Source organism: Quercus robur, chromosome 9 (genome assembly GCF_932294415.1).
Source record: "Quercus robur chromosome 9, dhQueRobu3.1, whole genome shotgun sequence".
In the NCBI taxonomy this organism is placed as follows: Eukaryota; Viridiplantae; Streptophyta; class Magnoliopsida; order Fagales; family Fagaceae; genus Quercus; species Quercus robur.
Window position 1 is genome coordinate 24014031 of NC_065542.1, and position 25603 is coordinate 24039633.

The window sequence follows — 25603 nt, forward strand, 5'->3', positions numbered from 1 at the left end:
TAGTAATGGGCCATTTTGCCCCTACTACCTGTGTAAAGAGAGGATTGGACGAGAGGCCCATGATTCCTACTGCATCTATTAGGCTGTGTTTAGTTGCTGTAAAACGTTTTCCAGAAAATCCAAGACCTAGCCCATATGCAATGATACCCTCAACATTGATGAATGATCCGACCCCATTTGCACCGTCCATTTTGTCAACTTCAACCCTATTCTGTTGCTCACTCTCCCTACGTGTCCTTGGTATCAGGCATATTGTCTTGTCCTTTGCTTTATTTCTCAAACTTTTTTTTTTCTAAGAAAATTTTGAATAGAACTAGTTTTTTTTAAAGTAAATTACTAGCTTTTAAGTAATTTTCACACATTTAACATAAAACCTAGTAAAGTAAAAACTAGAAAAATTATAAGGTAATTTCGGCAATGCTTATTTCTCTCACATCTATGATCAATCTTATTATGAATTTAATTAATGAAATTCATCTTAATTATGAGAAAAATAAGTATCATGTCACCATACTCGGAAAATATTTAATTATTACTATATAAAAAACACCATATATTTGTGTCAACCATTATTGAAGGGCAACATTTTTTACTTTAGCATTGACCACTCACTACCCAAGTAATGTTAGGACAACATAAAATTGCACAATTTTATTCAGAACTCAATGTGTGACGAGGTATAACTTGTGAGTGATAGAAGTCAGTGGCGGAGCCACATTGGGACTCAAGGGGGCCTTGACCCCCCCAAAATATTTGAAAAAATTAGTATATATATAGTAGAGTTATTTTAATAAAGAAATACTATATTCAGAATATTTTTACAATAAATTTTAAGTGGCAAGTTATTATTGGTTGTTACGTGTGCGCAAAAAAGTTATTTAAGTTGTGGATTAAAATTAGAATTAATAACAACTTACCACTTAGGATTTATTGTGAAATTGTTATAAAAATATTGTGGATGTAGCACTTAAATTATTTTCCTCCACTGCATAACCATGTGTGGTTAAAATACTTCCTGCAAAAGCAGGTGTGTAGCTGTGTAGACTACTCTCACTTTCTCATATTTTTATTTGTTCTTAAAATATTAAAATAATCAATATATCATAACATCATAAATGTATATGATTAAAATATATTATTTTTATCATTTAATTTATATATAAAATAATATAACATGTATTTGGTTGTAGTTATAGCTATTTTTTTTATATATTGAAATTTGAATGATTGTTTGTCTTTTATTTAAAAATCTTTAAATTATTATAGTATTTTTTTAAATTTTAGTCATTATATTTAATGGGTGATAATTTAATTTGAAAATTTTAGGTTAATGGACAAGTTTAGAAGATGGTAATTCAGAAATAATACACTTTTGGATTTTGATTATTAGATTGTACGTACGTTACTGTTAGTATTGATATAATTAATATATACATAAAAATAATTAATTGTCTAATTTTATATTTGACCCCAAATATAAATTTCAGACTCCGCCAGCAATGGAAGTGGCGAATTGGAACCAAAATGGTATAACTTCACGTGATCCTAGGAAGTTTGTAAAAAAGTTTGTAAGCATTCTCCTTTTGTGTCATATTTCTTTGGTTCATGCAGTGGTTGTGACGTGATACTCATTTGCTTCGTTCGCATCACTGATATATCGTAAGCTATAAAAGACTGAGTTAAGTGAAGGATGATGAGGAATCTAGTTCTTAAACGATTCCTCCGTAGCTCAACCTCACTCGCTCGCTCCTCCTCCTCCTCAACATCCAACCCTTTCTTGCCCTCCTCCCGATGCGTCAGCCCCCCTTTCTCTCTCTCTCTCTCTCTCTCTCTCTTTTAGTCTTTTATTTTATATATATATATATATGTACACCTGTGTGTTATATGAATTTTGTTCCATTTCATTTGACTCTGGAAACGTCGTTTTTTTTGTTGTTGATAAATGTTGGTTTTTTGTTTCGATATTAGTGCAAGATTTCATGTTGGAAGCTGAAATTTGTTCATGTTGGAAGCTGAAATTTTATACATGTTAGATGATTCTTTTATTGATTCTGTTTTTTATTTTTATTTTTATTTTTTTTTTTATTTTTTTTTTTTTCTGGTTTTTGGGATATGGGTCTGCTGGACTGAGCTGTATAAATACGTATTTGTTTAGTTGGATTGATGCGAGTGAGTGAGATTTTGGAAATGTAAGTTTAGGGTCTTGTGTTGTTTAGTTAGATTAATGTGAATGGGTTTGCAATTGAGTGAAATAAAAATGGTTTCTTTATGAAAATGTAAGGTTGAATTTAATCAACCCTGTGTTGGTTTTATTCCGTGACAAATTTGCTTGTAATACAACACTTAGAAACCCTGTATTTAGGTGGGAATCATGTAAGGGTAGTGTGTGAGAGAGTGTGAAGAAATGCTCAAGACTATGCAGTGAAGCAGGGACTCGTGGCTTGATCTCGCGGGAGGCTCGCGGCTTGCAAGCCGCCAAAAGTTGCACACGCGCAGAGCATGCAGGGGAGCTGAACAGTCATGCCACCTGGAGCACTACAGGACAAAAATCCAGACTGGCCATTAAGTTAGCTCGCGGCTTGAACTCGCGACTCAGTCAAGTCGCGAGGTCAAGTCGCCAGCCAGCCCTGTTTTGGAAAAATTGACTCTTTGCATTCCATTCTTATACCAGTATAAATACCCCTCATTCCCACAAAATAAGGGTAGCCATTCAGAAAGAAAAACCCTAAGAGAGGTTTTTTCAAAACACGCACCCAATTAGAGAGAGTTACTCATTCTTAAAGAGAAATCTTTGTAGTCTCTTCTCATTCCCTCTCTCATTGTCATACCTATTGAGAGGAGATTTCTATCCAAACACTACCCACACCCATTTAGAGTGTTGAGTGTTCTTGGAGTTTTGGGAAGCATTGGAAGATGCCAAGGATGGCGAATGCTATGGTTTAGTAGCGGAATCCGGTAAGCTAGAAAAGAAAAAGGTTCGGCGCAACCTCGTTGGAACAAGAAGGTTGGAGGGCTTAGGTACATTGGGTAGATTAGGCTTGGAGGGTCTATTGCTGTTCATGTATCCCAACTATATTTTCTAGTGGATTATTGACCGCTTGGAGGGCGGCGGAGAGGTTTTACGCCGAGAGCTTCGGTTTCCTCTTCGATAACACATCGTGTGTTGTCCTTGTGTTTGCATCTCTCTTCCCTTTATCTTTGCCTTCTATTTTCTGCTGTGGATGTGATTTATAATTGGCTTAGATTGTTTTCCAATTCTGTTTATAGCTTATGTTCATTTTCCGCACACTAGTTGTTTGACATAAAGCTTGAATTGGTTAATTTGTAAATTGGGGGGTCTAAACGTTCAAGGGTGTTTATACACATATTTGAACTTTCAGAAAATATTAGCATAGAGAAGGAAATTGTGAAGCTACAGTTATTTACAATACAATATGATCAGTAATGGACATAAGACCCCATAAGGAGATTAAAGAGTCTCGTGCAGTGGATTTTTTGAAAGTGGACAAGTTTATATATGCTGTGGGATTGGAGACAGTTAAGGTTTCAGAAAAATGTTTGATATGATGTCTTGAAGATTAGATGTAATAAAATGGCAATACTGAGAGGCACTTAACTGTTGCATCGCACATGTTTGACTGATGTTCTTGATATTTTATCCCGCTTTTCTTTTATTTTTTGTCAACCAAACATAAATAGAACTAGTACTAGACATCATCTGACAATCTATTTACTATTGGGGTTTTGCAGAATGCAGTTTCTACCCCACTTGCTGAGGAGAAAGCTGAAACAGTTGTGTTTCCAAGGTGATCCTTAGCCTGATGACCTTAGGATTATAATCAATACTCTGCTGAAATTAGCCTTGAGTTTGTATTTTTTGCAAAAGACAAGTGCCCATGTGGTATGCCATGTGTGTTTGTACTACCTTGTGTGTGCACCTTTGTTTGTAAACCATTGTTAGTGTACTTATATAATACTTTGTGTTGGGATCATTAGCTGTGACACATGATAACTTAGAGGGTGAAGTGTGGAGAGGGTTTAGCTGATAGACCATCAATGTCTTGTAACATTTGCCTGAAATTCCTGCTTGACAGAGAGAGCTTACCTGATATAATTTATTTTATAACTGTCAGTGAATCCTACCTAATATGATTGCTCCTTTACTGCATCATTCATTTGGCTGATAGACCATCTATGACTATCGTCTGTCTGGAACTCCTGATTGATATACAAACCTAGTCTAATGTAATTGCTTTTATAATAGACATTGAATCCTCATCTTATCCATTCTGATGAGCTCTGCAAGCATCAACCTGAATAAGATAGCATTTTACCATATAAGATCAATTTTTTTCGAATATTGTTGAATATTTTGAGGCTTGACACAATTTCTAATCTGTTGTTAATGTCATGGATCCCATCTTTCTTGATAACATTAGAATTTAGATTGGTTTGGTTGGATTATCCACACACACACAAAAAAGGTTCTGTTAGTATTGTAACTTGTAAGGTTTGGCAGCAAAATCCCCTTCTTGGGTATATAAGGGAATTTGCAATTACTCATTTTGGTCTTTAGAAGGACCTCTGAGAAAATTGGTTACCATATCAGTAAAAGATGCACAAAAATTTGAAAGCACAAACATAAATTGAGATCAACATGTATGGAAGAAAATTTTATTAAGATTTTTTATTGGTAATTACACATGCACCCAATGAGTTTTGATCCCACCACCTTTCCCTCCATCTTACATTTTACAAGGGGAGGAGGCGGCATTTGAACTAGATCTCATTGACAATAATTTTATTATGATTAATAATCAGAAATGCTGCAGAACTCCTCTCTGTAGTGACTTAGAGGAAAGTGAAGGCGTGTGAACATATATCAACCAGATTAGGGTGACATTGATATTTGCATCGGGATGGAATTAGTGAAATACCTTGAGGAGGTTTTAACTTTTAATAGAACATTCTCACTATGTTTCCTCTTTCTTTGTCGACATGGAGTGTCATAGGCTTTTTGGTTAATGGATGTGTTAGACTTTTAGCTATGCGATTTCACTTGTGTAGTTAACTTAAATTGTTAGGTAACAAACTCTATGGTGTGTAAACACTGTCAGAAACACTGTGTAGGTTATGGGATTTGCACTCTTTGTATATGTTCCTCAAGCCTTCTTAAAAGCAGGGTGAGCCCTGGATTTTCTTATGGTCTTAACTGGGCTTTGGCTAGAAAAGGCATAATTGTGAAGGACAAAGCTTTTCAAAATTTGAACTATTCCGAACTACAAAAAAGGGGTGCAACCATTGCAGGTTATATTTTCACATATTAATTTCTAAAACTGTTTATTTCATCCCTTTATATTGACTGCTATGATATTCCCCATTTTTCTTGTTAGAGTCCTTGTCAGGACTTCCTGTTTATGTTAGAGGAAGTTTTGTTGGAGGATCTTCAGAAATTTCCAAGGCAGAATTTAGCAAACTTTTGAAACAGGCATGTTTTAGCTTTTGACATTGATATCCTCTTTTCTTTCGTGTCACTCTCTATCATTAAGTTTATGTTGATTATACTTCCATTTATATGACATGGACATAATTTTGAAGAATATCAAGTTGTATAAGTTTGATAGAATGTGATTTTTTTCTTGTTGCATATTATTCAATTTGCAAGGAATTGCTACCTTGAAAATAATATTCTTAGAGAATTTTCAACTTCAGCTCTTTAAATATTTATAGTGGTATCCACAAAGGAATATGCCCACTCAAAACTGCTTCTCTCTCTCTCTCTCTCTCTGAGGAGGAGGAGGTGCCCAAAGTTGATTTTTCCAAGTTTGTTATAGGTAATTTGTGATAACTGCATTTATAATTTCTGAATAATTCCAGATATTTTGCATCTCATTTGAACAATAAGTTTGGGTTCGTTTCCTTATGATCAATGGATCATCACTTTATTTCTAAAGTACCAAGAAGTGAAATCACCTTGCAGAATTTTTCTTTTTTGTACTCTTCTATCCTGTAATGTACTGGTGATTTGGCAATAGAAGTCTCCATGGTTTTTTTGTAAGAATTGTTCTTCTATATGGAAGAAAGATATTTATAGCACTGCCTGTTTAAATATAATCAGTCTAGCACCATTTGCACCTTCCTGGTTTACACTAGTCTCGGATGATAGCGTACAGAAAAAGTGTATTCTCCTTATCATGCATGCGATTTCTCAGAATAGTGCTCAATATTTATCTGATTTCCCTTAGATTACTTGGTTTTAGCAGGTTACAAGTCACATATCATCCATCTCAGATGTTTTTGTTCATGATGGGGCTATTGGTTCATCACCAAAATGTGATGCAAAAGTTCGTGTAATAAGTGATAGTTCTGCTGCTGTATTATCACTGTCAAATGTTCTTTGGAAGACTCCAACACGTGCAGTTTCGCATGATTCTTGTCCTTTGACTGTTTATGTTGCTACTTCTATAAGGTACTTACTACCACTTTCTTTTCATGCTTTATCTAACTCTAATGTCTCAAATGCCTAGAAGTATAAGCCCTATACTTTAAGCTTTGTAATGCAAAATGCATGATCTTGCCTAGGAGAATGCTTGGGTATGCCTAGGCTGATTTTTGAAACAGAGTTAATGGGAATCTAAATCTTATTGATTTTAAGTGCTTCCTTAGTAATTGAAAATATTATTGATATTCTGAAGTCTGAAATTGAATTTTCATTTTACATATTGCGTGCCTATTTTTTTTTTTATATAAATAAAATGTGTTTGGTAAATTAGGTAGAAACATATTGCATGCCTATTTAAAGACTACAGAAACTTATTTTCCAAGTAAGAATACTCCTAAATTGATCCTAATTGATACGCTACCTTAATATGACTCTAATTTGACTAGGAAAGCATTAAATACACCTAAAATCAAAGAGTAATAGCCCTAAACCAAAAATAAAGAAAATTACATAAAAATTAAAAAATTAAGCTAAAATAAAAATGAAAACTCATATCTTGTACTACATCAAGTATCTATTGACTGTCAAGTCTTACAACTCTTCTTTGTTTCAACCTTTAGTAAACGTCCTTTTTAAAAATTTCAAAAAAAAAAAAAAAAAAACATTTTCCATGTGTCACTACTGGCGATGTAGGAGGCCACGAGAATTGTGCTTCATCCACTGTTCTTCTTGTTGACAAATTCATGGTCCCAACATACATGGGATATGATAGCTTCCCATTGTGTAAATCCAAAGCTCACCAATATTGATTTTAACCATTCAGCTGCATTAGTAATTTTCTTCTAATAATTGTTGTTAACTTATCAAAAACACCTACCTACTTTTGTTATTCCAATTTTGGCGTTTGACCATGCAGTGCAGGGGTGGGGGACATTATTGGTCTGGGATCTCAAGGAACTAGGGGATTTATAGCTGCTGATATTGAGCGATCATCACTTGTTTTATGTGGTAAAGCATTCTCAGATACAAATGGAATTAAAGAAGCACTAGCTGCCTTGTCTGGACCAGTAATATCTGCACGGGGAGGCCTTCCTCTATCTGCAAGGCAATGTTCTCCAATCTTTACACATTATTATAATTCTAGATTTATGCATTCCTATTTACATCTGCAGTTGGCAAATTTCAGGCTTCTAGTATTTGGTGATTCAGTGATTCTTTTGTTTGCATCCGAAGAAACCACTCAGAGGTGCAAAGATTCCTTGGTGTCTGCAGATGCTGGTGTAATTCTTTCTTCTCAAGGTGTTGCACCATTTTTTCAAAGTGGAAAATCTAGTGGCTCGAATTTATTCAAACTGCCAGTTGCTGTTATCCTTGGATCTTCTGATAGGTAACAAAACCATGTAAAGGTTCTTTAGTCCCTTTACTTAATGATATGGATAGGTCTATGAAATTCTTAATGGCTCCTGTCCAAATGATTTTTGTACAGTGCATATGTAACAAGGTAGTGCATGATCGATAGCTGTGATGCAAAAGTTGTGGACCAGTTATGTAGAATGTGGGTGGACCAGCCATTATAATGGTTGTGTTCAACTGAAAATCAAAATTTGTAAACCTGATAGCAGTAGCACTATTGAAAGCTAGTTGGTCAAATTGAGCAGGCCAGGGCAAAGGACCATTTTCTATGTAAATAGAGCAAATATGATACTATGACACACGCTGCACTTGAGCAGTGGTGTCTAGCTAGGTGGTAAAGCATCATTGGTGTTGAACTAGAGGCCTAAGTTGAAAATCTGCTTTCCTGCTAATTCACTAACACTACCTTTTACCCATTAAGGAGAAGGCATGTGGAAACACATGGCATTTGTTTCAAATTATTTTCTTCCTGCTGTTTTGTTGAAGATGTACTGTTGATTGGATGGCATGGTTGTTTTTAACATGCACTCTTTAGATTTTGGTTTCCAGGGAACATTTTAAGGAAATCAATATAAGCTGAAAACTAGCATGAACTTGCACTGAAAATTAATCACTTAATTTGAGAAGGCCCCAATAACTACCTGGATAATTATGGTGAAACGTCAATATCTGTGATTGTTGTCTCCTCTCTTCCATTTTATTATTAAAATGGAATGTGAGATTCAATCCCAGATCTATAGAACAACCATATAGAAAGGCTACTAGCATTTTATTTCATAATATCCTCTTCCCTGGAACAATTTTAATACTGCCAAATAACCCATCTTCCCTACCATTAATCCAAATCATAGAACCCTAAACCCATAATCCCTACACCTATTATGATTGAAAAACCCACCTTTTAAAGGTCTAGATATTCTGTATATGAGAAAGCCAATTTTTATCATTGATCTATGTCACTTCAGAAGAAATGATGTTAAAATGCCTAGCTTGTGTTTGTTAAGTCCAAATAAAGGATTGTGGAACTCTTGCTCAAGAAGTTACTTGGTCCTCCTCTGATCCTAAGGCCAATCATTCTTTGTTGGGTCAGAGGGCAGCCTAGAGGTGAATTACCCTTATTTGATAATGCTGAAGAAGGGGAAAGAGGAAAAGTATGGGTGATTGGAGAAAGAAGAATGCAATATGCATGCGTAGAGATTATGTCTGTCAAAGGTTCGAGTGAATTGAGGACTAGGATGAATTAATAAATTTAAGCTTTGTCCATTTGGAATGGAATATTTAAATTTTTTTAAGGCTTTTGTTTGGTGTGTATTGTTTTGGGGAGTGGGGTAGAAAGGAGTTTGGGAAGCAGCTTATGGTCATTTTGATGGTTATTCTTGTATGGTGAACTTATCATTCTTTAGGAAAAAAAATTTCTTTGCCTTGTACTCTTTTATACATATATCTTGCAACAAATTCAGAACTAAGTTATTGGAAATTCATCCAAATTTTCTTTCATGTTACTCCTCTTTCCTACCATACATTGGCCCATGTGTAATACCTCCTTTCTGTTGAAGCAGTTCCGGAATCATCCCTCCTGTATCAAAGCTCTCTCCTGGCCAAGCAGCTTATCACTTCCTAGCAGGCTATCAAGACGGGAAGTTCACTCCTGCATACAGCAATGGTCCTTCATCAAGTGACCCGTTAGAACTTTCAAAGGCTCTTTTGTCCAAGGCAAATATTGAACTTTTTCATTAAATGCATGCATATTGTCCAACTTAAATTAATATAATTGTATTTGGTTATGTTTAGTTGGTCTAATTTATCTTCTAAAATCTTTCTCCAGTTGCAAGAGAACCAAATCTCATCCTTCCTGATTAATGTCAACGAGGGGGAAAAGAGTGTAAATGGTAAGTAAAGAACTGGCATTAGTTCAACTGTTTCATTGATAGCAGCCAACCTTTTGAAAGTAACTGTCTGATCAGCTCTGTAAACAACACCCCCTTTTTTTTTTCTGTTTCTTCTCCTCTCCTAATATGATTACTGGTTCTACGTGGTTTAGGGTTTTTTTTTTTTTTTTTTGGGGGGGGGGGGTCTTTCTCATCTGCCACCTTTCTAAGCAAAGTACAGATTCTTTTATTGTGGGAAGGGAAGGATATTGCATCTGTTGAAAGAAATAAGAGATGCTACTTTATACATTCCGTTTACAGTTATAAATGCCAAAACAAAAAGGAAAGATTATTTATCAAGGGGGCAAAAGAAGAATACAAGGACAGGCATGTAGTTATACTGTAATTTTGTACAGTGCCTCAGAAATATTATAGAGTCTAAATTCCCATCTTTCTTGTTAGACATCCTCAAGGGATTAGATAGTTGTAGGTTTGTATCAATTAATGCTTTCTGCCCCAAGATCTTTATTATTTTTAACATAGCATGATTATCTTACCCTTTTAATACATAAAGAACATTATGACATTGTTACTATAAAATGAATATATAGACCCTGCTTTGCTGAAGTCCTTACCTTTTCTTCTCTTTTGTTTTCCATTGGACCAACTTTCTGGTAATCCATTTTACTTGATTTAGATTATTTAGCATAGGTACTTGTTCTAATGTGGTGTCATTTGTTAAATTTTCAGGCAAGGATCTTGTTAAGTTAGTGGAATCAACTCTGTCCAAGAGCATCCCCCCATTTGAAGTGAAAGGTAGCTCTTTGTTGCTTCTCTTCCCCTCCCTTTAAATTGTTGAGGGAACTCTTACTTGATGGATTAATTCATAATATCTTTATCAGGTGGAGATCTTCAAGGCAAGTACAAGAGCTTTTTATCTGGCAAATATCAAGAAATACCTGAGGAATTCTCATTCTGATAAAGTAACCCTTTTGTTTGTGTATCTCTTGCTTTTGTCAGTACACTGAGTACAGTACAACAATGTATCCTCTTTTCATATAGTTATACCTCTGATCGTGTATATGAGTTTTGTCCTCTCACATAGTTTTAGAAATTCTCTTTCTTTCCCTCCTGACCGTACTTTCAATGACTGAAGAATGTAAAAAACTTTCCTTCCACGACTCATTTCCAATGCGAACTCTCTCTTTTTTTTTTTGAATTATCTTGTTATAATTTAATTCAAAAAACTTGATTTACTACATTTCCTTCAATTTGGACTAAATTGAATTAACGGATTATATATTTTATGGACACATTTATCCCTTAATTCATTGTTTCTTTTCTTCTTGGCAATCAAACACAGGTACACAACCTAACTTCAATTTTCATATTCAAGTCTCTATACTCTACCACTTTTATATATATATATATATATATATATATATATATATATCCAAATTTGAAAATAAAATCAAAAGGTCGGTTGAAACAAAAACCCAAACCCCCCCCCCCCCCCAAAATAATAATAATAATCTGGCCTCAATTTGATGACATTGAAACCATGACAAGGTTTGTGGAGGTGTCAAACACTAGGCAAAAATGGGCAAATGCTCCTTTCAAAAAAAAAAATCTAGCATTTTGCTCCCTTTCCCAAACTAATTAGGGAAATGCCCCTATTTTGAAACTCGATTTTCTAAAAATCGAGTTTCAGTTTAAAACTTGATTTTTGGACAATCGAGTTATAACAAACTGAAAATAAAAAAATAAAAAAATAATAAAATAATAAAAAAATAATAAAAAAATTCTAGAGCCCTATAGTGGCGTTTTAAGGAGCCCTATAGCGACGTTTTAAGACCCTATAGCAGCGTTTTGGAACTCGAGCTCCATGAACTTGGCAAATTGTTTTTTTTTTTTTAGTTTAATTGCCCCATACCTATAGTGACGTTTTAAGGACCCTATAATGGCGTTTTGAAACTTGATTTTTGGACAATTGAGTTATAACAAGGGCATTTCTCTAATTAATTTGGGAAAATTGGCAAAATGCTAGATTTTAAAAAAATAAAAAAGGGCAAAAGCCCATTTTCTCCTTGAACACTAACATAACTAGGGGCGTTCATACCTTAATCTAGACCAGCATAAATAACCAATGTCGCATAGCTTGAACCACTCGACATAGCTCCAATAATGAATTGGGGGGGGGGGGGGGTGTTAGAGGTGAGTGTGGCTTTGAGACGTCCATTGGCGCCCTTGCTAGTTTTTCTATTCCCTTCCCTAAATTTGAAATTTATTGTAGTCAAATTTGTTCCTTTCCACCTCTCTCTCTTGTTGAGTCACTGTAATAGACCATCATGTGTGGTGGTCCATGGTTGTGTTACAACCAAATGTGTTCACGACTCGTGTAGAATGAAAGCATATCTACTTCTTCTTAACCCATATAAGAGCCAACAAGGTAAGACTTGATATGAGTTGATTTGTTGTAGGTTTTGGTGTTTAGATCTATGGGTTTGGCTTGCGAGATTTTGTCTGCAATTGACAACCACCTCAATAGAGATTGATGTCGACATTGCCAAAAAGACGATCCACACGGTTCCATTCAACCCCACCCCCCCCCCCCCCCAAAAAAAAAACCCTAACTCAGGGGATCAATGTTTAGCCTTAGGCATAACCAATCTATCACAATTGTCTAAATCACCAACAAATCTTATACCCAAGTCCCATATTCACACTTACAAGTATAACAAGATAATTTTTTTTTAATGAATAATATTGCAAGATAAAAAAAAATTAATATTATTGAAAGAAAACAAGCAATAAGAAGAAAATAATTGAATTCAAAGAGAGAAATGACATATTTGAAGCGAAAAAGAATAGGAATCCTCCATGGCCATAATCCACACTTCATATTTATTGGATAATAATAATATACAACTTATCTTTCTATTGGATGTATTTTTTACAATTCCATTGTTAGATTAAAGCAATATATAAAAATGAAAAAAAAATCATATCATCTATTAAATTTTAAATTTTATGATTTTTAAAATTAAAAATTATATACAGAGGATGAGTTTATGATCAAAGAAAAAATAACATGTGAACAAAATAAAAATTTGTATACATATCAAAAACATAAAAGACATGTAATTTACTGTTTGACTATCAAAATACGAATTTTAACAAAATATAATTAAGTAGTGTAATAAAAAAAAATAAGAGCCATACCAAGGCATTTTGTGCTATAAAAAAAATATAAAAAAATAATTTAATTTTTGGGGGAAACCGTGGCCCCAAGGCCCAAGGTATGATTGCTCCATCACCACTTTGCTTTACATTCTAAGAAAGTGAAAAAAAAAAAAAAAAAAATGGTGGAAAAATTGATACAATTTCTTAGATTTTGTACATTGGGAAATCCCTAATTTTAAAAAGAAAAAAAAAAACAATAATATTTTACTTCCCCAAAAAATAAAAAACCATAACATGAGTGAAAATCTAAAATTGTATTTCCTCCTCTCTTCCAACTCCCACGCACAAACGCCCTCTCCTGCTCGCGACACCCAGAAAGGCCCCACGCCGCCTTCCCCAGAAAACCACTTCCACCGACTCTCTCTGGTATGTTCTCTCTCTCTCTCTCTCTCTAGATTTCTCCTTTCTTCTCTAAGATCTGTGAGATTTCAATCTTTATTTACTTTTATTTTTCTCTTTCGATTAGGTTTTCCTCTCACTTAACCTACCTACTATCTTTCTTTACCATTTTTTCCCTTTAAAATCTCTGTTTCTTTATTTCCATACCATATAACTGAAAAATAGGTATTAAACAAGCCCCCAAAAAAAAAAAAAAAAAAAAACACTGCAAATCAGTTCATGAAATAGGGATTTTTTTTATTTATTGTTTTATTAGTGTTTTTTGACAACTTGGGTTTTCATAGAGAAGCTTTGAAAGTGTTTTTTTTTGTTGTTGTTTCTCTTATGATTCGCAGGTAGCAATAAGTTGTGGTTGGTTGGAATGAATGTTCGTTGAACAAGGTTGTTGTGTTACTTGGATTTGTCGAAGGGTTTTGTTTGTTTGTTTTGAATAGTAGAAAATGTTAGGTGCTTTGCCAATTTTGCCCCTTCCTGCTCCACCCTCTGATGGAAATCTTGGGCCCTTGCCGCCAGCTCAGTTGACTGATGATGATGAAAAACCATCATCAAACGAGTCAGCTCCCATGCCCGTGTCGGTGGCGTCACACACGAGAACTATTGGTATAATTCATCCTCCTCCGGATATCAGAACCATTGTTGACAAAACGTCCCAGTTTGTTGCCAAGAATGGTCCTGAGTTTGAAAAGAGGATTATTGCTAACAATGCTGGCAATGTCAAGTTCAATTTTTTGAATTCTTCTGATCCTTACCATGCTTATTATCAACATCGTTTATCGGAATTTCGTGCTCAGAATCTGTCTCCGGCACAGCAGCCTGGTGATTCTGCTCTGCCTGTGGCTACTGAGTCATCAGCACCATCTGCTCCTCCTACTAATACCGATGCTATTGAGGCGGCAAAGGCTGATCTGTCTGCTTTGTTTAAACCTGTTCGTAAAGTTCTTGACCCCCCAGAAGCTGAGCAGTATACTGTTCGGCTTCCTGAAGGGATTACTGGGGAGGAATTGGATATAATTAAGCTCACAGCGCAGTTTGTGGCTCGGAATGGGAAGTCGTTCTTGACGGGGTTGACTAGTAGGGAAATTAATAACCCCCAGTTTCATTTTTTGAAACCAACTCACAGTATGTTCATGTTTTTCACTTCACTTGCGGATGCGTATTCGAAAGTTTTGATGCCTCCAAAGGGTTTGACGGATAAGCTAAAGAAGAGTGTTGCTGACATGACAACTGTGCTTGAACGATGTGTGAATCGGCTTGAGTGGGAGCGTTCACAAGAGCAGGCAAGGCAGAAAGCTGAGGATGAAAAGGAGCAGGAAAGGATAGAGATGGCTATGATTGATTGGCATGATTTTGTTGTGGTTGAATCGATAGACTTTGTGGATGATGAGGATGAGGACTTACCCCCTCCAATGACCATTGAGGAGGTTATAAGGAGAAGTAAGGTGTCAGCTATGGAAGAAGATACTGATATTGTTGAGCCAGGAAAGGAGGTGGAAATGGAAATGGATGAGGAAGAAGTGCAGCTTGTTGAAGAGGGCATGAGGGCAACTAGTCTTGAAGAGAATGATGATGGAAAGCAAAATGAGATGAAGGTAAGAGAAGAACCAGAACCACCAATGAGAATTGTAAAGAACTGGAAGAGACCAGAGGACAGGATACCTGCAGAAAGAGACCCAACAAAATTTGTTGTTTCTCCAATTACTGGTGAGCTAATCCCTAATAATGAGATGTCTGAACACATGAGGATTTCCCTCATCGATCCCAAGTACAAAGAACAAAAAGAAAGGATGTTTGCTAAGATTAGGGAGACCACACTTGCTCAGGATGACGAGATATCTAGGAACATTGTGGGACTTGCACGAACACGTCCAGATATATTTGGTACCACAGAGGAAGAAGTCTCTAATGCTGTCAAGGCTGAGATTGAGAAGAAGAAAGATGAGCAACCAAAGCAAGTCATATGGGATGGTCACACTGGAAGCATTGGACGCACTGCTAACCAGGCCATGTCACAGAATATCGGAGAGGATCAAAATGATGGTTCTAATAATGATGGAAGAAACCTTCCTGGTCCTGCGGCTCCTCCTCCTAGACCTGGTGTGCCATCCATTCGTCCACTTCCTCCACCACCTGCACTAGCCATGAATCTTCTTCGTGTTAACACAGTACAGTATTCTGCTGCACCTAGTGGTGGGCTCCCTGTACCCATGCCCAGGCCACCAGTTATGCAAATGATTCCTTCAGTTCGACCACCTCCACCCCCAATGACAATGACTTCTGGACAGCAATCTCTTATGGTGAATCGACCACCCCCAATGCCACTATCAATGTCTATGAATGCCCCTAGTATTCCTGTACCACATCCACCAGGTTCTCAGTTTACACCGATGCAAGTTCCCCGACCTTATGCCCCTCTTCCTGTAACCCAACCTAACATGTCTATGATGCCTCCACCGCCTTTGCCTCAAGGAATGCCTCCACCACCACCACCCGAGGAAGCTCCTCCACCACTTCCTGAAGAACCAGAGCCAAAGAGGCAGAAGCTTGATGATTCTTTGCTTATTCCAGAAGACCAGTTTCTTGCACAGCATCCGGTATGTGGAGTCTTTCCCTTTGCCTCTTTTCACTTCTATAACATTTTCTATACCAGTGGTTTCTAGATTCCCTGATTGAGAATGATTTTCATTTTTGCAGGGCCCTGTCCGTATTGCTGTCTCTGCTCCCAATGTTGATGAAGGAAATCTTAAAGGGCAGCTTCTGGAGATTACAGTGCAGTCGTTATCTGAAACTGTTGGCAGCCTTAAGGAGAAAATTGCAGGGGAGATCCAGCTTCCTGCCAATAAACAGAAATTGAGTGGAAAACCTGGCTTTCTCAAGGACAATATGTCACTGGCATATTATAATGTTGGAGCAGGAGAAACGCTTACACTTTCTTTAAGAGAGCGTGGTGGTAGAAAAAGATGAATAGCTTCTTTGACCAGGCCATTTAAGGTGGTTGTTGGAACTTTCTTGTTACCATGAAAGCATTCTATATATTATTGTGGAACTTTGTTACTCTATATCTTGATCTTATTGTTGCAAATGGTATTGGTTCATGTATTATTAGGTGACTTTATGATCTTATTATTTCTTTTTTAACCTGATGGCAAGTATGGTATCTACTACAGATTTGGCATGTTGGGCGAGTGTCGCTTAAGGGCAATGGGCAATTGACAAGTTCTTTTTGCTTAGGCTGAGCAAGTCATCTACTTATTACTAATCATCTTCTCCTTTTGCATGGCAGTTGTTTCTCTGGAATTGGGTTCCCTGGTCTTGATTTGTTTTTTTTATTTCCAATTTTGTTACTGAAAGTTCTGTTCTGTTCTTGATCAATGTAGTGATGAATGGTTCTTTTTGGTAGTATTTAGGTTTTGTTTTATTGAGAGCATACTCATATGCCTTGACGAGTGGATGGACAGAAGGTCTATTTATTTTTCTCTTGAGAACCCTGCATCTTATGGTGCGAATCTTGCAGATCTCATTCCCTACAAGTTTGTTTCAATTTGCTCCCATGTTATCCCAAAACCAGCCAGCATTGCAAATTGCAAGCAATGGCTGGGGGAGTTGGTGATTTCTGATACTGTTGTTTTTCTTACTACAGAAAAGGCTACTTGTTAGGGTTCTTGAAAGGTCTGTGCCATCCAGCATGTTTCTTAAACAGGTAGTATGTAGTTTGTCCATGTTTTGCTTTTAATGTGGCAGGCCTTGTCCTTATCACAGCTCTGATAGAAGCTGTTTATGCCTGTGGTTTTGTTTCAGCGTGGATCAAGTTTGATTGCATTTTTTTTGATAGAGGAGCAGCAGATGAATCTTCCTCCCACATCTCTGAATAGACCTGAACTTACATTTATGTATACTCTTCTGGATTATTTTAGAGCAAGACTGTGGCCTTGCTATATATATTTTGCTCAAAAGATTAGTTGGATAGTAAACTGGTTTGGGAAGGATCATTTTTACCTCTCTTTAGTCCATAACTCCTTCCCAGCTTATTCTACACATGACTTTCATCGTGATATGAGTCTGTACCTTGTTGGGTTCAGACCTAAAAGTGTTATTTTTTTGGAATAGTTTTAACAAGTATATCAATTGACTCTTGACGATTCTAGGTATTAGTCTCTCCAAGTACGAGAGCTATAAGTTCTTGGCCAAGAGCCTTTTAGCTCAATAATGGTGTTGCTTGCTCTCCTTTATGAGAAGAATTAGAAGTTTAAATCCCCTTCTCCACTTGTTTAAAAATAAAAAAATAAAAACCTTTCATGTTTACTATTTCATTGTCAAGCTTTTTCTCCTCAACTCATAGTTGTTCATTTTAGAGTTTTTTTTTTAGAAACGTTCATTTTAGAGTTGTGATATGAAAGTTGTGTCCCAGTGTCCCTAGATTGATTCACAATAACAAATATTGTTTCGCGCTAAATGGTGTATACTTCATTAAACCAACTTTACACTTGGTATCATCTGTGTAGGTAGAAGAGAACAGCATAACTATAACTCATTGAATCAATCAAAAGTTTAGGGTAATTACAAAATTTCACAACATTTTTATAATAGTATTTTGAGTTGTGGTAGGTCTAAATATAATTTTATTTTATTTTAATGACCTATGGTGGATTTACATATCAGCATATTGTGCAAATTTTATGAAATTTTGTTGTTTTAATACAAGAACTTTTGAATCAAACACGTGCCCAAGGAAAATATGACACTTCTATAAATCATTACTTTAACTCACTTTTTAAAGATGAAACTGTGATATAAAATCAGACTTTAAACCAAATTGGTGAGCTTCATTGCCAAGAAGAAAAAGCCTAAAATCATGTAGAACCGACAATTTCATCCCTAAATAAAATCACATAATTGCTTGCTTAATGTCCTAAATAAATTGAAATTTTCTTGGTGATTTTATCAATGATTATGATTTTGATATGCTCAAAATAAGATAAAATTGAGAACGTTTTCCATAGTTCTAAACATAACATTAGCCTTAAAGTACAATATTTTCCCTTTAATTTTAAACAAACGATTCTCTAATCAAATTGAAGATAATCATATTCAAGCTCAGCCAAAATAATGCCAAGTTCTAGCATTGTCAATTCAATTGATGAATCATCAAATCCATTGTCGAAATTTAATATTAATATAGTAATAAGTAATCATTCAAATTGTACTAACAACTATAAGATAAAATCTAAATTAATAGCTTGATGGGATTGCAATTTGACAATCAAATCTAAATTCTCAAATTAAACTTTCTTAATTCCTTAGTTTATACTTTAGGTTAGATTATGTTGCGCCAATAAAAATCACCAAAACTTTACGTTTATTCTTAGAAAATTTCATGGAGCTAACTGGCTCAAGTGTTTTCTTTTTTTTTTTTTGTTCAAGAATTTTTCGTTAATCACATCATCTTGAAAAAATTTGTGGTTTGAATTAACACACATGTATGTATAATTTGTGGGAATTTTAGTTATTTATAGTGTGCCCTATGACAAAATCACATCTTAGTGTATATAACACTTAATCACTTACATTGACCAGTATAAGCACAAATTATAAAAAACCCAACTTTCATTTATAAAAAACCCAACTTTCATTTAATAGAATTTTATAATCATACTTGTGGGGCCCAATAATTTATGGGTCAGGTCCATTTGCTCATGGGAAGTCCAAAGGCCCAAGCTCAATAACATAAAGCCCAAATGGCCCGGGGATGTTGCCGAGGACAGTTCAGTCCTCGGCAGACCCAAAATTCCACCGAAGAAGAAGGGCAAAAACGGTATAGGACCAGACTGGAAAGGAGATCTAAAATATCTCGGGACAGCTGCCCTCATTACCCTTCCCAGATAAGACTCTACATCCAGCAGAGCCGGATTCTTCGGCTTTATCAACCATCCCCAACAATTCTGGGATTAGACTAACGGGACAAATATCAGTCTCGTAAAAGTTGACCCTACACGTGGACGAAGGATAGCAAACGTAGGCTAGTATAAAAGAGAAAGTAAGTAATCTGGATGGGGGGGGGGGGAACAATGGACAAAAAACCAAGGACTCCCATCCTACCTCGAGGAGAAAGACTCCATGGGTGTAAACCACTTAAAGAAGTATGCATACCACAAAAAATCACTGCCGGATAACCGGAGGAAGACCTTAATGATCCTCAGACTAAGTCCGAGGAGTCCAACCCCTCAGGATGTAATGCTATAGGGCTTAAATGTTCAAATCCAACTCTTATTTTCTACATGAATTCCTCTAAAAACAAGACCGGACCATCGCCCTGTGATCAAAGGCAAGCCTTTCAAGCCCACTCTCTACAAATCATATTGTGAGGGATCTTTCATATATGAGCCCAACATCATTATTGGGCCGTTAAAGAAATCGTGTCCCTACAATTAGCGCCGTCTGTGGGAAGGCTTGCGCGCTGGCACAGGTGGCGTTCGAGTCAACTCTCTAGCAAGCGGAGATTCGCAGGTTTTCCCCCCATCTCCGGCGACATGCAGTTGTTGTTCCGACATAAAATGGTGCCAAGGCTTACGTCCTGTAGCGCCAACGGCACGGGCAGCTCTAGGGGCTTCCGACCTCAAGTCAGTTCTCCCTGCCATGGTCAAGGGGCTGACCTGCGAAAAGCAAATAAGTACTCAAAAAGTTTTGGACAGAACCAAGGCCTTGCATGGTCCTCGGACTCAAGCCTATGGGGAAACCAAGTACTCAATAAGTTTTGGACAGAACCAAGGCCTTGCATGGTCCTCGGACTCAAGCCTATGGGGAAACCAAGTACTCAAAAAGTTTTGGACAGAACCAAGGCCTTGCATGGTCCTCGGACTCAAGCCTATGGGGAAACCAAGTACTCAAAAAGTTTTGGACAGAACCAAGGCAATGTGCGGTCCTCGGACTCAAGCCTATGGGGAAACCAACTACTTAAAAAGAAGAACTACATTATATGGACCTTAGACTCGATCTGAGGAGAACTCTCCGTTAACAATTGCGTTAGCCCCTGAACTGTATGGATTCTCAAGTCTGCCCTCGGATCTTCAGTACCCAAGGGATTGATGCTAAATAGGGCAATATGTTACCATAAACACAATCAGAGTTCCTTGTTGCTCGATTACCCCTTCGGGTGAAGTACTTAGAATTTAACGTTCCCGGACGATCTCCTCGCACTTGTTACGAAATATTCGGCTGCTATCTCGGTTAGTTTCCTAAGTCTAATTTACTTTGAATTATCGTTATTATGCATGGTAGTGTCGATAAATCAGAATTAGTTGGATTATGTTTCAAGGTTTCCTGCTCTAAGCATCATTGAATAAACACACGCATGGAGCACACCCATTCACAAAGTAGTGTTGCAAAAAGAATAGTATTCAAAACACGTAAATAAATTTCCCTTTTTACTAAAACAAAGAAATAGTACAACGTACAATGAAAGGTTGGAATCAACTTATGTCAAAGCTCACCACATAATCAAAAAGAAAGATACAAGAGAATAAGACAAAGCCGAGGAGGCAGTACAGACGAGAGGTTGGCTTCTGAAGCTCACCACATAATTAAAAAGAAAGATACAAGAGAATAAGCCAAAGCCGAGGAGATGGCACAGAGGATAGGTTGGCTACTGCTTCAAGACCTTGTTCTTCCTCAACGCTTTTACATGCCCATAACTCAGGCAGTAAAAGAACCCAGCTTGGGGCCTGCACCATCGAAGAAAAGGTGCAGAGAAAGCCCAACTTTAGGCTAGCGTAGCTGAAGAAAAGGTGCATGAAACCCAACTTGAGCCTCACACCGCTGAAGGAAAGGTGCGGGGAGCCGGAGGTTGAGGAGCCTTCACCAAAAATTTGCCTGCGACAAGGCAGAGGCGATGATGGCGGAGAATCTTTCTTCTGACACACCAAAATTCTAGCATGAACAGAACCTGCTTCGGATTTTGACTAAAAGAGGAAGAAACACCTTCCCCCCTCTGTCGAAACGGAATATTCTCTTGAACTTATGCTTCCTTTGCCCGTACCTCACTAATCTGAGTCTCAGGATGACACGGCGCCTCTGCGGCGGAGAGAGTTCCTTCTCCCTAACCCTTGCTTTAAACATGTTATTTTAGAGGGGGATAGCACCGGATATGGAAGTTATGATGTGGGAGAAAGCTGAAGGATTTGTGTGTAGATAAAGCAACTCTCTCCTATTTATTTAAAAAGATAAGGTGGTGGCATTTAATTCACGCAGCGTCCCAAGGAACGCTACAGACAAAATGGCTCTGGCTCAATTTCCAACGTCATCTGCAACCCTGAGACTAAAGGAGCCTCGTAAAGGCGCACCTCGAACACTGGGACGCCAAAGAGTACCGCGTGACCAAAGACTACAGAAATACCTCTTAATTCGTGGGCCTAGTGAATTCGCGGCCCAGGCCCGTTCTGCATGGGGGCCCAGGGACTATGGCCCACGCCGTGGAATAACCGTTGCCGAGGACAACCTCCTGCTCGGCACCTCGCGAAATACCTGAGGAAAGGGAGAAACTGAACTCAAAGTTTTGGACAGAACCAAGGTCTTGCATGGTCCTCGGACCCAAACCTATGGGGAAACCAAGTACTCAAAAGAAAAACTATAAGTTTTGGACAGAACCAAGGTCTTGCATGGTCCTCGGACCCAAACCTATGGGGAAACCAAGTACTCAAAAGAAAAACTATAAGTTTTGGACAGAACCAAGGTCTTGCATGGTCCTCGGACTCAAACCTATGGGGAAACCAAGTACTCAAAAGAAAAACCATAAGTTTTGGACAGAACCAAGGTCTTGCATGATCCTCGGACGCAAACCTATGGGGAAACCAAGTACTTAAAAGAAAAACTATAAGTTTTGGACAGAACCAAGGTCTTGCATGGTCCTCGGACCCAAACCTATGGGGAAACCAAGTACTCAAAAGAAAAACCATAAGTTTTGGACAGAACCAAGGTCTTGCATGGTCCTCGGACCCAAACCTATGGGGAAACCAAGTACTCAAAAGAAAAACTATAAGTTTTGGACAGAACCAAGGTCTTGCATAGTCCTCGGACCCAAACCTATGGGGAAACCAAGTACTCAAAAGAAAAACTATAAGTTTTGGACAGAACCAAGGTCTTGCATGGTCCTCAGACCCAAACCTATGGGGAAACCAAGTACTCAAAAGAAAAACTATAAGTTTTGGGCAGAACCAAGGTCTTGCATGGTCCTCGGACTCAAACTTATGGGGAAACCAAGTACTCAAAAGAAAAACTATAAGTTTTGGACAGAACCAAGGTCTTGCATGGTCCTCGGACTCAAGCCTATGGAGAAACCAAGTACTCAAAAGAAAAATTATAAGTTTTGGACAGAACCAAGGTCTTGCATGGTCCTCGGACTCAAGCCTATGGGGAAACCAAGTACTCAAAAGAAAAACTATAAGTTTTGGACAGAACCAAGGTCTTGCATGGTCCTCGGACTCAAGCCTATAGGGAAACCAAGTACTCAAAGTTTTGGACAGAACCAAGGTCTTGCATGGTCCTCAGACTCAAACCTATGGGGAAACCAAGTACTCAAAAGAAAAACTATAAGTTTTGGACAGAACCAAGGTCTTGCATGGTCCTCGGACTCAAACCTATGGGGAAATCAAGTACTCAAAAGAAAAATTATAAGTTTTGGACAGAACCAAGGTCTTGCATGGTCCTCGGACTCAAACCTATGGGGAAACCAAGTACTCAAAAGAAAAACTATAAGTTTTGGACAGAACCAAGGTCTTGCATGGTCCTTGGACTCAAGCCTATGGGGAAACCAAGTACTCAAAAGAAAAACTATAAGTTTTGGACAGAACCAAAGTCTTGCATGGTCCTCGGACAGAACCAAGGCGTTGCGAAGTCCTCAGACTCAAGCCTATTGGAACGCTAACTACTCGGATGAGGAAAGTCCTCGGCACAAATGCTGTAAAATGTTAAAGCCAATAAAAGTGTTAGGATGATTACTTCCTACACCGTATAGAGCATTCAGTTCTAATCTCGGCATTGTTTTGGGTAAGTATTGTTATTCACAGGTAGGCATTGCTGTGTCAAACCATTCTATTAAAGTTATAATGATATCTTTTTGTTAGCAAGTATTTTGGCCTTATTTATCATTGATTCAAATGCTATACTATTATGCCGAGTAGCGTTTGCAAATTTGTAAAAACATAGAGACAGAACATGGGAAGTAAGATAACAACAATTTTTTATTAATATGAAAAATTATTACAACATACAAAGAGGGGCTTAAACAAGCCTATACAAAAGATGAACTGCCGAAGCAGCGATAACATCCGCAATACAGATAAGTAAACAGCCAGGTGTCTTTTAAACTCATCTTCTAAGTCTCCTTAATCTCTGCCTCAGTATTGCTCATATTGAGAGAAGAATCTTTTTTAGAAAAAGTTGAAGGAGAAGGAAGAAGAAGATGAAGGACAAGGAAGAAGAGGATGGAGGAGATGAATGAGGAAGATGGAGGAGATGAATGAGGAAGATGGAGGACATGAGTAAAAGAAGGAGGAGAAGAAGAGAGAAGAGATGAAAAGAAAGAGAAAGGAGCAAAAAAGGGAGAAGGGAAAGCACCAGGATGGATCTGGTGGTGGAAAGTTGAAGGAAAGAGAGGCAAAGGGGGGCGCCAGTGAACGAAGAGAGGAAGAAGCAGGGGCACTTAGTCCCTACCCCAGTCCTGACTCCTAACACGCTGGCGCTATGTTAGATATGCTTGTAAGAGAGCGGGTGGTATTGATGATGTGCTTCCTCGGCTCAGTCACGCCGAAAGTGTGACGTGACGAGTCCCTGCTTCGGATTTTGGCTAAAAGGAAGGCGAGACAAATCTTGAGTCTCCGCCATCCTTGCCCTAACCGAGCCATTTCAAGTTTCGCTAGAACATAGTGTTTCTGGGAGGGGAATGGGTTTTTCATTGCTTATTACTACGGTAAGTGTATTTCAAGCTAAGGTATAGCCGGAGAGTAAAAGTAAACTCCGGAAAGAATCTAAGGATTTCAAATTTTGGTGGGGTTAAAGGGATTCATTTGTGGGGGAAACAACTCTTGTTTCTTCTCTTTATATAGGGGACGAAGAGGAGAGTACTTAATGTGTTCAGATCTCCAGGGAAATCTGCAAACATGAATACGCCCGTTTCATCCCCCCATGCCATAAAAAACCGTTGAATCTGGGAGGTCTCGTAAAGGGAAGACATTAAAGACGCGCTTCGGATAACCAAACGACATAAACGCATCGTGCGCAATTTAAGGGGAATATCTTGTAGACCGGTACATTCCCTGGGCAGGTGAAGAGTCGCCAGCGTCAGTCAATGACTGAATTAAATGAGCCATAATAAAGGCTCGGTATTACCAAAACCCCCCTCTCCAACCAGGAAGTCGGACAGCAGGGTTTTGAGGGGCTATTGTGGGGCCCAATAATTTATGGATCAGGTCCATTTGTTCGTGGGAAGTCCAAAGGCCTAAGCCAAAGAAAGCTACGGCCCAAGCTCAATAACATAGAGCCCAAATGGCCCGGGGATGTTGCCGAGGACAGTTCAGTCCTCGGCAGACCCAAAATTCCACCGAAGAAGAAGGGCAAAAACGGTATAGGACCAGACTGGAAAGGAGATCTAAAATATCTCGGGACAGCTGCCCTCATTACCCTTCCCAGATAAGACTCTACATCTAGCAGAGCCGGATTCTTCGGCTTTATCAACCATCCCCAACAATTCTGGGATTAGACTGACGAGACAAATATCAGTCTCGTAAAAGTTGACCCTACACGTGGACGAAGGATAGCAAACGTAGGCTAGTATAAAAGAGAAAGTAAGTAATCTGGATGGGGGGGGGGGAACAATGGACAAAAAACCAAGGACTCCCATCCTACCTCGAGGAGAAAGACTCCATGGGTGTAAACCACTTAAAGAAGTATGCATACCACAAAAAATCACCGCCGGATAACTGGAGGAAGACCTTAATGATCCTCGGACTAAGTCCGAGGAGTCCAACCCCTCAGGATGTAATGCTATAGGGCTTAAATGTTCAAATCTAACTCTTATTTTCTACATGAATTCCTCTAAAAACAGGACCGGACCATCGCCCTGTGATCAAAGGCAAGCCTTTCAAGCCCACTCTCTACAAATCATATTGTGAGGGATCTTTCATGTATGTGCCCAACATCATTATTGGGCCGTTAAAGAAATCGTGTCCCTACAATACTATTATTTTTTTAA

General features: G+C 37.9%; 2 protein-coding genes across 7 annotated transcripts; both read left to right on the forward strand.

The window, feature by feature from the left end:
• Nucleotides 1-1557: 1557 nt before the first annotated feature.
• On the forward strand, nucleotides 1558-10929 carry LOC126699934 (uncharacterized). The gene is made up of 10 exons (XM_050397903.1): nucleotides 1558-1795; nucleotides 3751-3806; nucleotides 5183-5307; nucleotides 5394-5488; nucleotides 6264-6469; nucleotides 7359-7829; nucleotides 9415-9568; nucleotides 9681-9744; nucleotides 10474-10539; nucleotides 10626-10929. Exons 1-10 carry the CDS (start codon nucleotides 1691-1693, stop codon nucleotides 10700-10702), a joined length of 1419 nt encoding a protein of 472 aa, XP_050253860.1. The 5' UTR covers nucleotides 1558-1690; the 3' UTR covers nucleotides 10703-10929.
• Nucleotides 10930-13167: 2238 nt separating this feature from the next.
• Nucleotides 13168-16861, forward strand: LOC126699935 (probable splicing factor 3A subunit 1). 6 transcript variants are annotated; one of them, XR_007646936.1, is made up of 5 exons: nucleotides 13168-13332; nucleotides 13701-15956; nucleotides 16057-16353; nucleotides 16530-16671; nucleotides 16763-16861. XR_007646936.1 is itself a non-coding variant. In XM_050397907.1 (4 exons), the coding sequence occupies exons 2-3, from the start codon at nucleotides 13806-13808 to the stop codon at nucleotides 16324-16326; spliced, it is 2421 nt and encodes an 806-aa protein (XP_050253864.1). In that variant the 5' UTR covers nucleotides 13168-13332; nucleotides 13701-13805; the 3' UTR covers nucleotides 16327-16353; nucleotides 16530-16861. The 6 variants fall into 6 exon arrangements, 4 of the variants coding, with proteins under 4 accessions (XP_050253864.1, XP_050253862.1, XP_050253863.1 ...); XR_007646935.1 differs by having other exon boundaries at nucleotides 16770-16861; XM_050397907.1 differs by having other exon boundaries at nucleotides 16530-16861.
• Nucleotides 16862-25603: the final 8742 nt, after the last annotated feature.

What these genes read in the sequence shown, in the direction of transcription:
- LOC126699934 (XM_050397903.1), top strand. Translation starts at nt 1,691, where the DNA reads ATGATGAGGAATCTAGTTCTTAAACGATTCCTCCGTAGCTCAACCTCA. An exon ending in CAAAGGCTCTTTTGTCCAAG is followed by an intron (nt 9,569 to 9,680) that starts GCAAATATTGAA and finishes ATCTTTCTCCAG; the next exon opens with TTGCAAGAGAACCAAATCTC. An exon ending in GGGGGAAAAGAGTGTAAATG is followed by an intron (nt 9,745 to 10,473) that starts GTAAGTAAAGAA and finishes TTAAATTTTCAG; the next exon opens with GCAAGGATCTTGTTAAGTTA.
- LOC126699935 (XM_050397907.1), top strand. Translation starts at nt 13,806, where the DNA reads ATGTTAGGTGCTTTGCCAATTTTGCCCCTTCCTGCTCCACCCTCTGAT. An exon ending in AGTTTCTTGCACAGCATCCG is followed by an intron (nt 15,957 to 16,056) that starts GTATGTGGAGTC and finishes TCATTTTTGCAG; the next exon opens with GGCCCTGTCCGTATTGCTGT.